Source organism: Dipodomys spectabilis, unplaced genomic scaffold (genome assembly GCF_019054845.1).
Source record: "Dipodomys spectabilis isolate Male_0828 unplaced genomic scaffold, ASM1905484v1 ptg000094l, whole genome shotgun sequence".
NCBI lineage: Eukaryota > Metazoa > Chordata > Mammalia > Rodentia > Heteromyidae > Dipodomys > Dipodomys spectabilis.
The window spans coordinates 11,800,041-11,814,255 of record NW_024870771.1 but is presented as its reverse complement, the minus strand read 5'-3'; the positions used below and the strand labels follow the sequence as shown (position 1 = coordinate 11,814,255).

Here is a 14,215-nt window from a genome sequence, read left to right as displayed (position 1 = left end):
CCAGTGAGAGGAAAGGCTTGTGTTTGTCTCTCTCATCCTTTTTTTTCCCCAAATACAGTTTGCAAACTCTTTCATTTACCATTTGTCCCTTAGAATTATAATGCTTCTTCCTCACTTGAATATATATTTTTTGAGATGCTTGCCTGTGTAAGTTGAGATTATATGTTTCTAGCATGACAATTTTGTTGCCATGGAGAATTTGATTTCTTATGTCAGAGCACTTTCAGCTTCGTAAGCTGGTGAATAGATAAAAAGGCTTAACGCTCTCATCTCTGTTCAGCACAGAATCCATACACATTCCTCCTCTTCCTTTGTCAAAACACTAAGGATCCATAAAGGTCTTTGGAAGTTGGCTTTCAGTTTATTATCATTTCATTCCATATACAGAGATGATAGAGACAGTGCCAGAATCAAGGCCCATTAGCAAAATAGCATGCTATGCCTTCTCTAGAGACTTATGCCAGACAGCATACTGAGTAGCAGATGAGCATCCTGAGGAGGATCCTACCATGGGCAGCACTACAATGTTTACCAAAGACAGCTCCTGGCTCCCCTATAGATTGATTAAAACAGTCATGATATCAATAGAATGCATTCTACTTAATACAACAGTGCGAGGTACAGAACACAATCCCTGGATTCCTTCCTCCTCTCCCTTTACAATGTCTTTCCTTCTTTTCTTTGCTTCTTTCTTATCCTAGCTTCCATAGACATGGTACACATTGAGATTTACTCTTCCTTATAGTATCTCATATTCTCTTTCCCCTAGGTTGAAACATGAGTATCTCTAGATGCTAATTAGAAATGTAAGATCTCTCCTAGTCCTGAGAACTGCAGAATCAGAGTCGGTGTTGTAACCACTGCTGCTTTCATGACTTCAAAGATGAAATATACTACTATAGATACTTTTCTGACCTCTGTTCCTCACTCACTATAGGTTTCAGGAGTAAAGGGAAAGGGGATACATTGGAGGGTTTAAATCCCTGGCCCAGGATATTCAGCTAATTTTTGTAAATGCTTAGATTTGAATCTGTCATCTACCCCATATTAACCAAAATCTTTATTTATTATTGATCTGGAATCCTAATCAGAATACAGTTGTTTTTAACATAATAGTCACCTCCTTTCAGGTATGTTTGGTATTTCATGTAGTGTGGTTAGAATTTTAACTACAAAAGACTGGATTTTCAGGTTAAAAGGGAAAGGGCTTTGTGGGTGTGAGCCTCCTCAATTATTAAAACATCCATGGGAGATATTACCCTCGACCTAGCTATTTAAACAGTACCCTAAGCCTCTTCTCTCATAAGGATACCTGCATATCATCAAGAAGTACAGAATAGAAACTTTCTGCTATTTACCAGGAACCTTGGGGACAATGTCTCAGATGGAGACAGATCATTGTGTCGGCCCTGTTCAACCAGGTTATTGCAATCAGTGCTGGGGTGTAGTGCATGCACACTTTTTCTCACTGATAATGTTATGCTTCAGAGACTCTAAGCATCACCATTTGACATGAGGAAAATGATACAGAAACCAAAGTCCTCCACATTTTTTTTCTGATGGATCACCACATCCTTTAAATGCCAAATTGACATTGTTTTTCCTATGGAACACTCCATAAACACTAACACAAAATACTAATTCAGTGAACCAACAGTCTAAGGCCTCTAACACATTGCAAAGGAACAAAAACTTCTTCAACTCTTCAGATCCTTGTATTTAACTAAAACATTACACTTAAAGATAATGACAGAAAAGAACAAGATTATTAATGACATATTTATCTAGTGATTGACAATTCATTACTGTATTTTGCAATGTGTATTCCAATCAAGAAGAAATAAGATACAGTCCTATGGTGCTTAACAACAAGGACATGTTCTGAAAAGTGTGTCATTTGCTGATTTTGTCTGCATGAGCATGGTAGGATAACTTATCGAAGACAACTTATCAGTCAATCCACAGGCCTCTCTATGAAATTAAGAGACATGGCAACAAGAAGCAAAACATGTCAGACAATCTTAAGTTTTTTTTTAAAATAAGTAGGAGTACACTCCAAAATAATGATAAAGAGTATGTTAGAGGTAATACATTACTACATAATACGGTCATTTACTATTATTATTTGCTATACACAGTTTTGTAGCTATATGTTTATAGACTGTGTGCACAAACCTATGGGTGATGTGGTTCAATCTCACAGTCCATGGGATATAATGCCAGTAGATTTGAGGGGTTTTATTAAGATCCATTATTAATTTATGAGGTCACTAATGTATATGTAGTTTACAGTTCATCAGAATGTAGTCATGTGACTGGTATCTGAATATTTGAATATTGTATATTTAACATATCATATGTGATTGTTAGGGAATATCTACTGAGTCCATTTATCTTATTAAGTCTTTCAATTAGACCTTATAAAAATTTCATTCAGAGCTGGGAAGGTGGCTCAGTAGTAGAGTGCTTGCCTTGCATGCATGAGGCCCTGGGTTTGATTGCTCAGCACCACATAAGCAAAAAGAAAAAAAGCCAGAAGTGGCGCTGTGGCTCAAGTGATAGAGCGCTAGCCTTGAGCTGAAGAGCTGAGGGACAGCGTCCAGGTCCAGAGTGCAGGCCCCACGACCAGACCCCCCCAAAAAATTAATTAAAAAATGAGTTAAAGGGTACTGATTCTACCATGTAGAAGTGAAAAAACAGAATTAGGATACAACCTGTAAAGAGATAGAAAATTAAAAGCAATTCTTTTTCTCCAGGATACTGGTCTTACTAGGTGATCCCCTTCCAAATTCCATGCAGTATGTCCTACTACCTTTTCTTAATTCTTATCATCCATGCAATTGAAGCAATATCTGGACCTTATTTTTCTAACCAATGTGCCTGACATATTTGCTAAAAATCCAGAATTAATGAAAGAATACTTATCATTTATTTTACTAAGGACTTGTTCTTAATGAATCTCCTCTACAAAAATATCCACAGTAATTAAATAGTATTACAGGGCATCTTTATTAGCCTACTTCTGCATATAAGTAATAGAAAACCCAGATCATGTTTTGTGAGAAATATTAAACTATGGAGATTAAGCACACGGGACTGAATAGACATCCATACTTCTATTTGGGGTACTATTGGTTAAGAATATGTTCACTCTACAATGATTAAGTTAAATATTTTTTTATGAGGTTTTGTTGTTGTAATTTGAGCCTTAGTAAGCTAGGCAAGGTATTCTATTACAGAGATCCAACCTGAGACAAGTTTTGTGAGATTATTTTGTGCATGTTATATGTATATGTGTTGATATCATTTGCATAATAAAAACGTAAAAATAAAGTACACTACCATATTTAAAATGAAGTTGTCCAGGTTGCCAGGCCTGCCCAATGGGGTGGGTAGAGAAGTTCAGCATACCATCCTGGAGCTGATAAAATTGTAGGGCCTCTCAGGCACAGTAGTGTTTGTAGAAACATGGCACAGGACTCCCCAAATGGGTTTCTAAGTCATCAAGAAGTAATCCCAGAAGAGCACTAAGATAACCATCCCTTAGGAACTTGACAGCAATACATACTACTCCGATTCTAAGCCAGAAACTCTAGTAATAGTATCTGAAAATTCTTTTGTCAAGATCTCTAAGTGATTTGCATGCTTCAGAGCATAGCGAAAACACAGCTGAGAGCACTGAAATTTTTCCAGGACATAAGATTGAAGACAACTCATCTCCCACTGTGCCAGCAAGTTTTCTTTCATATCTAATATTGTTGTACTTTATGAATCTGCCCTTACAATGTCCAACAAGGGGAATTATAGAATTATGGAATTATCATGGCTGATTATAGTCATCTGACATGAAGGAAGAAAACAAAATAACAGGACTACATATACTCTTCTTTTTTCCTCTGCCTCTCCATTTTTCTCTTTCTCCTATAGCATTTCTACTAACATTACTTTACTGAGATTGTTAAGCTATATTGAACATCTTCCAGCCAGAACAGAAACTTCCTGATGGCTTTAGCTGGTTACAGAGTTCTTTTGAGTAAAAGAGTACCCATAAGTGTACATTTTTTAATGACATGATAATAAATTCATGTTTAATCATTTTATCTATAGCTAGGACATTGTTGATATGCATAAACCATTTCCTTTGATCCTTGTTATGTTAGACACTGAATATACTATAAAAGTAGGAAAACTACTAGTGCAATGTCCTAAAAGTAGAAAGTGATTCTTGTAATTTGAACACTAGACATAGACTAGACCTTGTCTTTCAAACAAATGTACTGCAAAAAACAACAACCAAAACATTAAATGTAAAAAACTACACTGTTTGAAAAGTCTTTTATTCATGGTTGAAAATGCTATATTTGGCAATGCCAAAAATACAAGATATACAGTCCAAATAACTTCCAGTTCTGCTTCACTGTTTTCCCTTCAAAGTTATTTAAAGAATATTTTTCTCAATACACCCCAAACTAGGAAATGCTGTCTTACAGTTTTGTTAAATCTTCCATAAGTTTTTACTTGTGGATGGAACTTGAGATTTATAAACCCACTAAATAAGGTATAAATAATCCATTAAAATTCAATAAAAAGCCCACCACTAGTGGCTTGTGCCTATATGAGCTAGCTGCTCAGGAGCCTGAAATCTTCCAGCCTGGACAAGCAGGACTGTGAGACTCTTATTTCCATTTAATTATCAAAGTGAAAGAAGTGGAACTGTGGCTCAAGTTATAGAGTACCAGCATTGAGTGAAAAAAGCTGAAGGAAAGAATCTAAGCCCCAGTTGAGGCCTTTGTACCTACACATACATATGAGACACACACACACATACACACACACACACACACACACACACACACACACACACACAGAGAGAGAGAGAGAGAGAGAGAGAGAGAATTCCACTAAAAACCCCTTATCCCCAACTCTCAGATGGTAGAGTTTATATGATGATTTGTCAAGTGAAAATAAAGCTAACCATCTACTGCTTGAGAGGAATTCTAGAGCAATTCTGCCCAGTAGGACCTTTTGCCAGGACAACAATATTTCAGCTGTGGTATTCAGTGAGGCAACCACCAGCCACATATATTTATTGATATTTCACTTAAGCGAAAGAACTCAATTTAAGGCAATTTAACATCCACTAGCATATGGAACAATTAGTAAAGTTCTAGATACTAGAGTTTCCCATCTAATATTTCTAAAAATGCCAGGACATTTTATTGGAATTATTCCTAGGTCTGCAAATATGAGATAGGACTGAACTGGAAATTTTTGGACCTCACCTCTGTTCTTGACATCTGTCTTAATTTTGTGCAACTTCTGACTATGAAGTGCACAACTAAACATCCACTACTGATCCATACGGTCTTGATGGTTCCTCTCTCCAAAAGAAGATACTCATTGGAGAACATTATGGCAGGGCTGCCTGAATCATGAGCATCCTTGAAATGACAATATGGGAGTTCTAACAGAAAGGATGGGGACCCAGGAAATGAATGGTCAGATCCATACACTGCCAGGAAAGCTGTTGGTGCCAACGTTTCTCAGATTCAACTCTTCATTACAAAACCAGAATCTTAGAAAATAAGCTGAGGGCTTTTTGGAAGCTAAACTGGAATGAAGCTTCTCCTTGAAGTTCTGTGAAAGGGATTCTTTGTAGAGGCCGAGTGTAAGGGAAATAGGATGAAGCCAAAGTGGAGGAAATTGGCAAGAATATAGCCTCTGCTGATGTCTGTCATCTTTAGGATGCTAAGAGGAAGTTATGACCACAGACTGTACCATAAATTCATTTATACCTTGAGACAACAGGAGCTATCTTTTGAAGTATAATAATCTAAGGGGGGGGGCGGTGAGATGCACATAACTAGAAAGACTTCTTTTCAGCCAACAACAAAATTTCTGAGAGGAGGATTTGTGTGTGTGTGTGTGTGTGTGTGTGTGTGAAAGAGAGAGAGAGACAGAGACAGAGACAAAGACAGACAGAGAGACAGAGAGAGAGAGTCCCAAAGCTTGAATTTCAAGCCTAGGCACTGGCCCTGAGCTTTATTGCTCAAGGCTAGCACCCTAGCACTCTATGAATTTGTTGAGCAACAGATCCACTTATGGCTTTTTGGTGATTAATTTTAGAAAAGTCCATGGATTTTCCTGCCCTGGCTGGCTTTGAACCATGATCTTCAGATCTCAGCTTCCTGGGATTACATGAACCACCCACACCAAGCTGAGAAGGACATTTTTGAGCTGACAGCTCACAGCTAGGAGATGAGTTCATCTGCTAGGAAGGAAGGAGATCCAGAATATCCCCAGAATAGCCACTTCCCACCTCCATCTCTACATATGGCTCTCTAGAAGCCATAGTCACTTACCTGACAAGAGTTCCATCGCTACTGCTTGAGTAAAATGTCCCTCAGAGACACAGTCACTCAGAGTCTTGGGACCACATGATATACCATGGACTGCCTTCTCCCACTTCCCTGCCTTATCTCCCTCATCTTTACCTGGCCTCGTCAGGTAGCTTGCCAAGTGAACTACTTTCACTGAAGTCTTTGTCTCATAACAGCCTACCAGGAAACCTAAGCTAAGTTGTACCCAGAATAGCTTCCCATTTATTGCTCTCAAGGCAGCCCTTAGCTATAATAACTGGGTTTGACTGGGACCCAGATTGTTTCTTTCTTTGTCTGAATCACCTCTTAGGAGAATTTTTGTTCTTTGCTGAAAATTGGTGTAAAACAGGGTCACCTCAGGTTTTTCTACAGGGTTTTTATCTGAAGGCTCCCTTGTACTTAAATTAATGCACAAAAGAAAAGTGTGGGATGCTGGCCAATACTCAGAAGTGCCATGGCCTACCTCACCTGTCCAGTGACAGGAGGGCCCATGTCCCAGTCAAAAGCTTCCCAGCTATAGAGATCCATGTCCAGCTTTATGTCATGTTACAGGTGAATGACAGCCCTGTAAGGAAGGGAGGAGTAGGAAACCCTTCTAAGCTCTGAAAGCATGTGTATGAGTGGTGCTATCCTCACATGTTGCATATGCGTGACAGAGCACCTCTTCCCCTTTCTACCATAACTAAGTAGCTGTGAACTAGGGGAGATGTGAATTCATTATTTTTTGTTGGTCATGGGATTTGAACTCAGGGCCTGGGTGCTGTCCCAGAGTGCTTTTGTTCAAGGTTAGCACTGTACCACTTTGAGCCACAGCACCACTTCTGATGTGAACTTTTTTGAAGCTTGGCTTAGCAGAGCACCAAGTATTTGAAAATTAATGATGAAGCTAGTCATTCTAACCAGCATGTCAGCCATTTGTGAGTGTGTTTTATTGTTTTTAGGATCTTATATTCAAGCATATGTCTGAAAAGCTTCTTCCTCCCTGGAGTTTTTTTTGGTGAAATTTTAAGAAATATCCACACTATGTGCTTAAAATAGATTTATTGTGAAAAATGCTATGTGTTGTTTATGACTGTTTCAGTTCAATTTGGTAGGGACTTAAATAGGTGCTTTTGTTCTTTGAATGACAGTTGTGGAGTATCTCTTGGCAGAGACCATTTTATCCCCATTTCTGAGGTGTGACATTCATCAATCCTCATTTCCCTTTGATAGTGAGGAGTGGCAATAAGTACAGAAGCCAAAATTTTTTTGTGTTTTCTTCCTGCTGTTCCCGTTTTTGCTTGCAACATATACCAGCATGTGAAGTTTGGAATTCACGGTTGGTGATTAGTACCTTGGTCTAGAAGAATACTGAAAGCAAGGTTGACCAGAAGTCTAATTCCCCAGACTTATTGTTGTACTTAAAAGGTTTGGGGTAATTCTCCATAACAACTTTCTCTAAAGTCTATAAGATTTTAATTCTTTTTGAAATTTTAGGCAAGAATTAGAAATGAGAGGAGCTAGATTGTATTAGTCTACAGCCATACAACCTGGGTTGTTTAGCTGGTTCAGTCAGGCTTTTTTTTAAGAGGAAAATATTGTTGATGATTGTCATGAAGAAGTAGAAATTATGTCTCTAGTGAGAATTGTTATTAAAAGAAAAGGGAATGGTGAGCAAAACAGTGAGTTGTAGGTGCTGGCGAGACCTCTCTACAGCAGAGAAAGGAGCGTCAGTGGTATGGTCAGGTTTTGTGCTTTTAAGCACACTGCTCTCTGTGTACTGGTATATGATCCGGGAAAGTACTCAACCATTCTGGGTGTGTGAACACTTTTGCAAATGACTCATCCAATCTAATCTCAGGAGTAGTTCTGGGTCTTGAATCAGATCATGTGACAGTCAAATAACCTCATACTTTAAATAAATTAAGAAACCCTCCAAATTATTCCTAGATCCAAAAACACAGATTCTGAGAGTGATTTAGAGGGTATGTGGCTATGTTCTGGATGCTGTAAAGATCTAAGGTGAGATGAGTTTTCCTTTAAATTTAGTTTTTTTTTTTCCTTCAAATTCAAATTCTGTTTAAAAAATTTTAAACTCAAACTGCAAGATTTATGAAAATGCTTACAATTAATAGTCATTGAGTCTTTGGTCACAATTACAGATGATACTTAGTTCCCAAATATATACATAGGCTAGTGTTTATGTTATATGTCCAGTTTAAAGAGAACTCAGAAGCAGGAAGCAAGTAGTTGTCTTTAGAGATACAACAAATAGTAGCTTCAGGCCGCTCTCACCATTTGTGAAAACACATTTATTGTTTGGTGGTAGGAACAAAATGTTGCCATAGCAACCATGGCAACTTTGGGTATCTGGCCTGTTAGCTGTAATTCAGGGAGCATCTTCAACAGCAGGAGTAGCATCCTTGGCAATTATCACTCAGGGAGTGGCCTTCCATTCTAAGAGCTTTAGCTGAGACTCTTGGGTTTAGAATATTTTTAACTTGATGTGTTAATGAATGCTAAGATTGACTATTCCATTTTGGCTAATTTCAGGAGGATTAATAAACTAAAGTTTTTACTGTGGACAAAAGAGAGGTGTGATTTTCTTTAGACAGATTTGAAGAAATGTTTTTAGCACTAAATCTCTTGTATTTTTTAAAATTTTGTATTTGTTTAATTTGACTGGGTTTGAGTAGCCCATTCCTTTGTGATACTATTTTATTTTCCAAGAAGTTCTTATCATTTCATTGTCTTTCCCATCATCAGTATAAATTGTTATTATATTCAAATTGTAACAAATAAAACGATTCTAAAGCATGCTTAAGAAGCCTACTTGTGGAGTATTGGAACTAAGAGGAATGGCAAGGCCTGAAGATTATCATTTCAAAAATAATTATGATCAAGCCTAAAGCAAAAGTTCTATTGCATTTCTAGCACTCAAATTCCCATATATATTATTTTACTGAAATTGCTGTGTATAGCCTGTTCTAAAAAGTAAATCACACATGAATAATAAAATTCTTAGTTTATACATAAGGTCATTCAGGGAGAAAATTTTATATACAAAAACCATATAACTACAGAATCACTCATACTTTACTCAGAAGTCACCTGGTAATTTTTCTATCATATTAAACAATCATGCTTTTAAAAAAATTGTTGAACAACTTTGCTTTTCTACCCCAACACTTAGTCTGTTACAATATAGAAGTTTCTGAAATGGTAGCAGGAAGAACAGGATATGAATGATGAGAAAACGGAAAAATTATTTTGTATCTCTCTCCCTCCCTATGAGATTTAAGAAGTTAGGAAAAAGTAAAGGGAGTAAAGACTTGCAGATATATTGAGGACAGTAGAGTAGGTAATAAATATACACTTGTATAGCTAATATCTTAGTAAGCCTGCTCAAATATACTTTCCTGGGGACTTCTCTCATTTTCTGCAGTTTTAAGAGTCCATTTTTTTAAAAATTTATTTTATTTGTGAAGAGTCCATTTTTTTCTGTTACAGAATAATCGTGAATAGCATGAGGTCCCCTCAATGTGTCTGAATCCCAATTGCTAATGTTCTAAACCTGTTAGAACTTGCTAGACATCCTTCTTCACCTATATAATAAGAATACTGCATAAATTTTTAGGACCTCTGGATAGTTATTAAATAGACTAAACTATAGTAGAAATGAATTTCTATGGGCAATGGCTTAAACATGAGATATTCAGTTCTTATTTATGTTTTGTGTTAATGTATACACATGAATGTTAATATGAGTACATAGGTATTACATCCATATAACAATGAAGAGATCCAGGATCTTTTCTTTCAGGGTTCTGCCATTACCTTGTCAATAGTAGATAAGAACAAAAGCAAACCAACTATGCTGGCTAAAAGTGTCACATTCTTATTCCCAATTGCATTTTTGTTATAATATAACTTAGTCACATGGCTATAGTTGCAATAACAGCTATTTGAAGCTAAAGTTTTAAATGGTGCACCCATTATTATGGAAGAAAGAGAAGATACTTATTACAGTACCAGTAGATTTAGAGACTATGTGCACATATTGAAATCTTGTATGATAAGGGACTGTGTAGTATAAATAGAGCTTAGAAAAGCACTGAGTTTGAAGAAAAAGATCTAGGACTGAGGGTATGATGAAGGCAGTAGAGATTCTGACTAGTGTGCATAAATCCCTGGGTTCAAAGTTATGCGCACACACACACACACACACACACACATCCACATCCACATTCACACACACACACACACACACACACACACACACACACACTATCTGAATGGTCCCTTCTTTAACCGATAGCAAGAAAGATGACTGTAGTACCACTGAAATGATTTTCAATGACAGAAATTGGAAAAAATAATTTATTAATTATTCCTCTAAATAAAAATTTTAATTCTCCAGCCTTACACCCTAGGCAAAGTGGTCAACAAAATGGGTTTCTTTATGCTATTCCTACCTATATCATAAAGCAACCTGTTATAGCTTGCCTTTCTTCAGATTTGTGAACTCTTCAGTCAGTAGAAGTAAATATTGACTTTTTCTTTCGTGAAATGGAAACAGAAAACATAAGTCACAAATCTTCACATTAAATGAGAGCCAATATTGACCTCCAAAGTTCAAGTGTGATAAATTACAAAATTTGGGGACCAAATGGCTCTTTTCATAAGTTGAGATGCTTCTCTATGTTGAAGAAACGGAACCTCATGTGTATCACAGGAAGTATATATGGTGTTCTCTACCCTGGTTGATCACTACTCAATTACCCCTATTTTCCCCTGGGAATAGAACTACCTTTACTTCAAATTTCAACTCTCTGTTGGCCCTTCTGATACCTTCTGGCACCTGCAATCTGTCTCTGAGCTCATGTTCTCTTGTGTCTACCACTTAAAAAGTCTTCCTTCAGTTGTGAAGTTCGTTTTTGACATAATGACTTGTACATCTCATTGTTGCAATGGGTCCACCTGTATCCCTATTTAAACGATTTGTTTGAAGGATGGGAAGGAATGGGAAGGGGAAACAAAGGAAGAGGCTACAATGCTTGATAAGAAATGTACTCATTATCTTGCTCATATAATTGTAACCCCTCTGTACAGTATTTTCACAATAAAAAAAGTCTTCCTTCATATCAACATTGCATGTTTTTGTTTGCCTGTCTCCTTCATTCTTTCTCTCTTTCATTTCATAGAACTCCTAGTCCTGATGCTCAATGTATGATGGTTGTATGAAAGAATCTTGTCCGTTGGTGTGTGTTCACATCTCTCCCCACAGTAAAAAGTTTTGGCCATGGATATTTCATAGAGAGATAGTGAACAAAGAAAGGAAAAGAAGATGAGGAATAAAGAAGAATAAAATAAGTAAGAAAAAGAACAAAGAGAGCAGATAGCAGAGCAAAAATAAAGGTGGTTTATCTGTACGTAAAATCAAATGCTAGGGTTATAAGAAAAAAATAAGAGACAAAAAAAAAAACACTAGGAAATTATAAGTTGACGTTACCAATAGTTGAGGGAGGAAATATGGTGAATACTCATTCAGAGTTAAGTCCAAGGCAGAGAAGGATGGGTTATATTTTGAGAAGCAAGAATGTCTTAGCCAAACATTATTTCATTGATCTTTAGCAGATGAAAGTTGTGGCTTTATGAGATTTTACTACAACTTCTCTCTCTCTCTCTCTCTCTCTCTCTCTCTCTCTCTCTACTCCAGGAACTGGTGGTTGGTCCCCAGCAGATTCAAGTGCCCAACAGTGGCTCCAGATGGACCTGGGGAACAGAGTGGAGATAACAGCAGTGGCCACACAGGGAAGATATGGAAGCTCTGACTGGGTGACAAGTTACAGCCTGATGTTCAGCGACACAGGGCGCAACTGGAAACAGTACAAGCAAGAAGACAGCATCTGGGTAGGACATCTTTCTCTCTTCTCATGAATAAAACTGGTGGTACTAATGGTAATGAGTGGCCTTCTGTCATTTCCCCATACCTCGATTGTTGGTAGCTTAAGAATAGTTGAGAGCTCATTCAGAAATAATTAGATACCACATAAGCTCTATCTCCAGCATAGCTTTACTTGCTAGGGAAATCAGTAGTCTGCTGTAAAGAGCTTACTGGGTTCCTCCATTGCTAGCAACCTGAAAAACTTACTGATTGAGTTTCCCTTTTTATTTCTTTAAAACAAGAGAGAAACATATAACCAGTCAGATTGTTAATGCAATCATTTAGTTCTACTAAGTTTGTATCTATCATTTACTTATCATATGTCAGTCATTTCAGATATTGTAGCTTTTTACTTGCTGTTCTTTTGTTAGAGGACTCCATAGCCAGGTATGGCTTCAAAGCCACTATGCTGATCAGCCTTGCATGGAAGATTTGAAAACCACTTGAGAGTGTGAAAAAAAATGTTTAGAATTATCCTGTCATTGTAAGCAATGTTAGCCTTATAGCAATAGGGAGTTTTCTACCAGGTATAAAACATGTTTTTCCCTAATTCTAGCTCCACACTTTGATTTCAAAGTATGAAAAGGTCGTCAGATAACAAAGTGAAAAGAAAATAGGCATTACCTATATCTGTCTTCACAAACTGCTGCTTTGAGTGAAGTAACATATTAGGTTGTTACTTTTAGTTTAGGGTGAAATGATCATTTTTTAAAATGTAATTGTACTTAAAATGTGAAAATTTGGCTATTGGTAATGAGTTCTTTCCTTCTCAATATCTCCCCAGTTGTCACCCCCTTTAAATGAATGACAGACAATGAAGATTTGTGTCATTGTTTGCATTTGCAAAATCCCGTGTGAGCCCTACTTTGTTGAAAACAGTCTTAGAATTATGATATTAAATAAAATAATTATTAGAAATTTAATAACATATTGTTATTGGTCAATTATCTACTTTTCATTTGAGGCTCTAGATGAAAATTATACTAAACAGATATATTCAATCTACTTTACTCAGGTTTTTGCATTAAGGGTGTGTGTGTGTGTGTGTGAGTGTGTGTGTGCGTATGCATATTACATGTGTAAGCCACCAGTGCCTGACTTGTTTTAGATTCTAATATTCTTATGGGACTTGATTTTTCTTCCATTTAAAAATGGGCTTTGAGGGCTATTTTTTTTCTCAATGCTGAAGTCCCCAAAGATTTTTGTAACAGATTTTTGTTTGGTTTGTTTTTTAGTTTCAAGTGAGAAATAGTCACACCTTCCACTTTAAGGAACAATTTTAAGATTTTATGTTGACTGTAGAGGGACGGATAGATGTGAGGTTATTTATTTTCTCTGGCATTTTCAATCAGAACTGGTTGTTTTTATGGATGGAGTTGCAGTTTTGAGTTATTTTGTCTCAATTTTTTTTAAAAAACAACAAGTTTCATTTTCTTCAGAAGCAAATGACCTGCTTTCAGCCTACCTTTGGATCAGGATGTATTTAAAGGGACGACAGTTTTTCTAGGCTTGAGAAAGAGCTGGCAGAAGGCCCCTTTGACTTCAAAGCCTCATTGGTTTATATTTGTTTCCAAATGATTCCAAGCTTCTTCAAGACAGGAGTCTTTTGGTCATATGTTCATGCAGCCTAATTTTCCTTGATACATGGGACTACATTTTATGTGGTGATTAAAAGCACCACAGTAATTCACAGAGCTCTTAGAACCTGGTGAGAGGGAGGGACTGTCCTCAAGCCCCACTTTCTACTGCAAACATCCATAACATTTTAGGACAAATAAGTAAAAATATTTTGCAAGGAGAACAGAAAAGGTAATGATCTTGGGTGCAAAGAGACACTGATTTCCAGCTCTATTATCCCCAAGGATGCTCCCAGTGTGGTGCCTACAGGGATGCCGGAAGACTGGAAGCT

The 14,215-nt window shown here is 37.0% G+C and overlaps 1 protein-coding gene across 3 annotated transcripts in view; it reads left to right on the top strand.

Annotated features, from left to right (window-relative positions):
- The window catches only part of Cntnap5 (contactin associated protein family member 5), a 907,059-nt gene that overhangs the window by 218,115 nt on the left and 674,729 nt on the right, over positions 1 to 14,215 (top strand). For all 3 annotated transcript variants that reach the window (XM_042685183.1, XM_042685182.1, XM_042685181.1), the window contains exon 3: positions 12,079 to 12,272. In XM_042685183.1, coding sequence (XP_042541117.1) covers positions 12,079 to 12,272 — 194 coding nt within the window. The remainder of the gene's footprint in view (positions 1 to 12,078; positions 12,273 to 14,215) is intronic.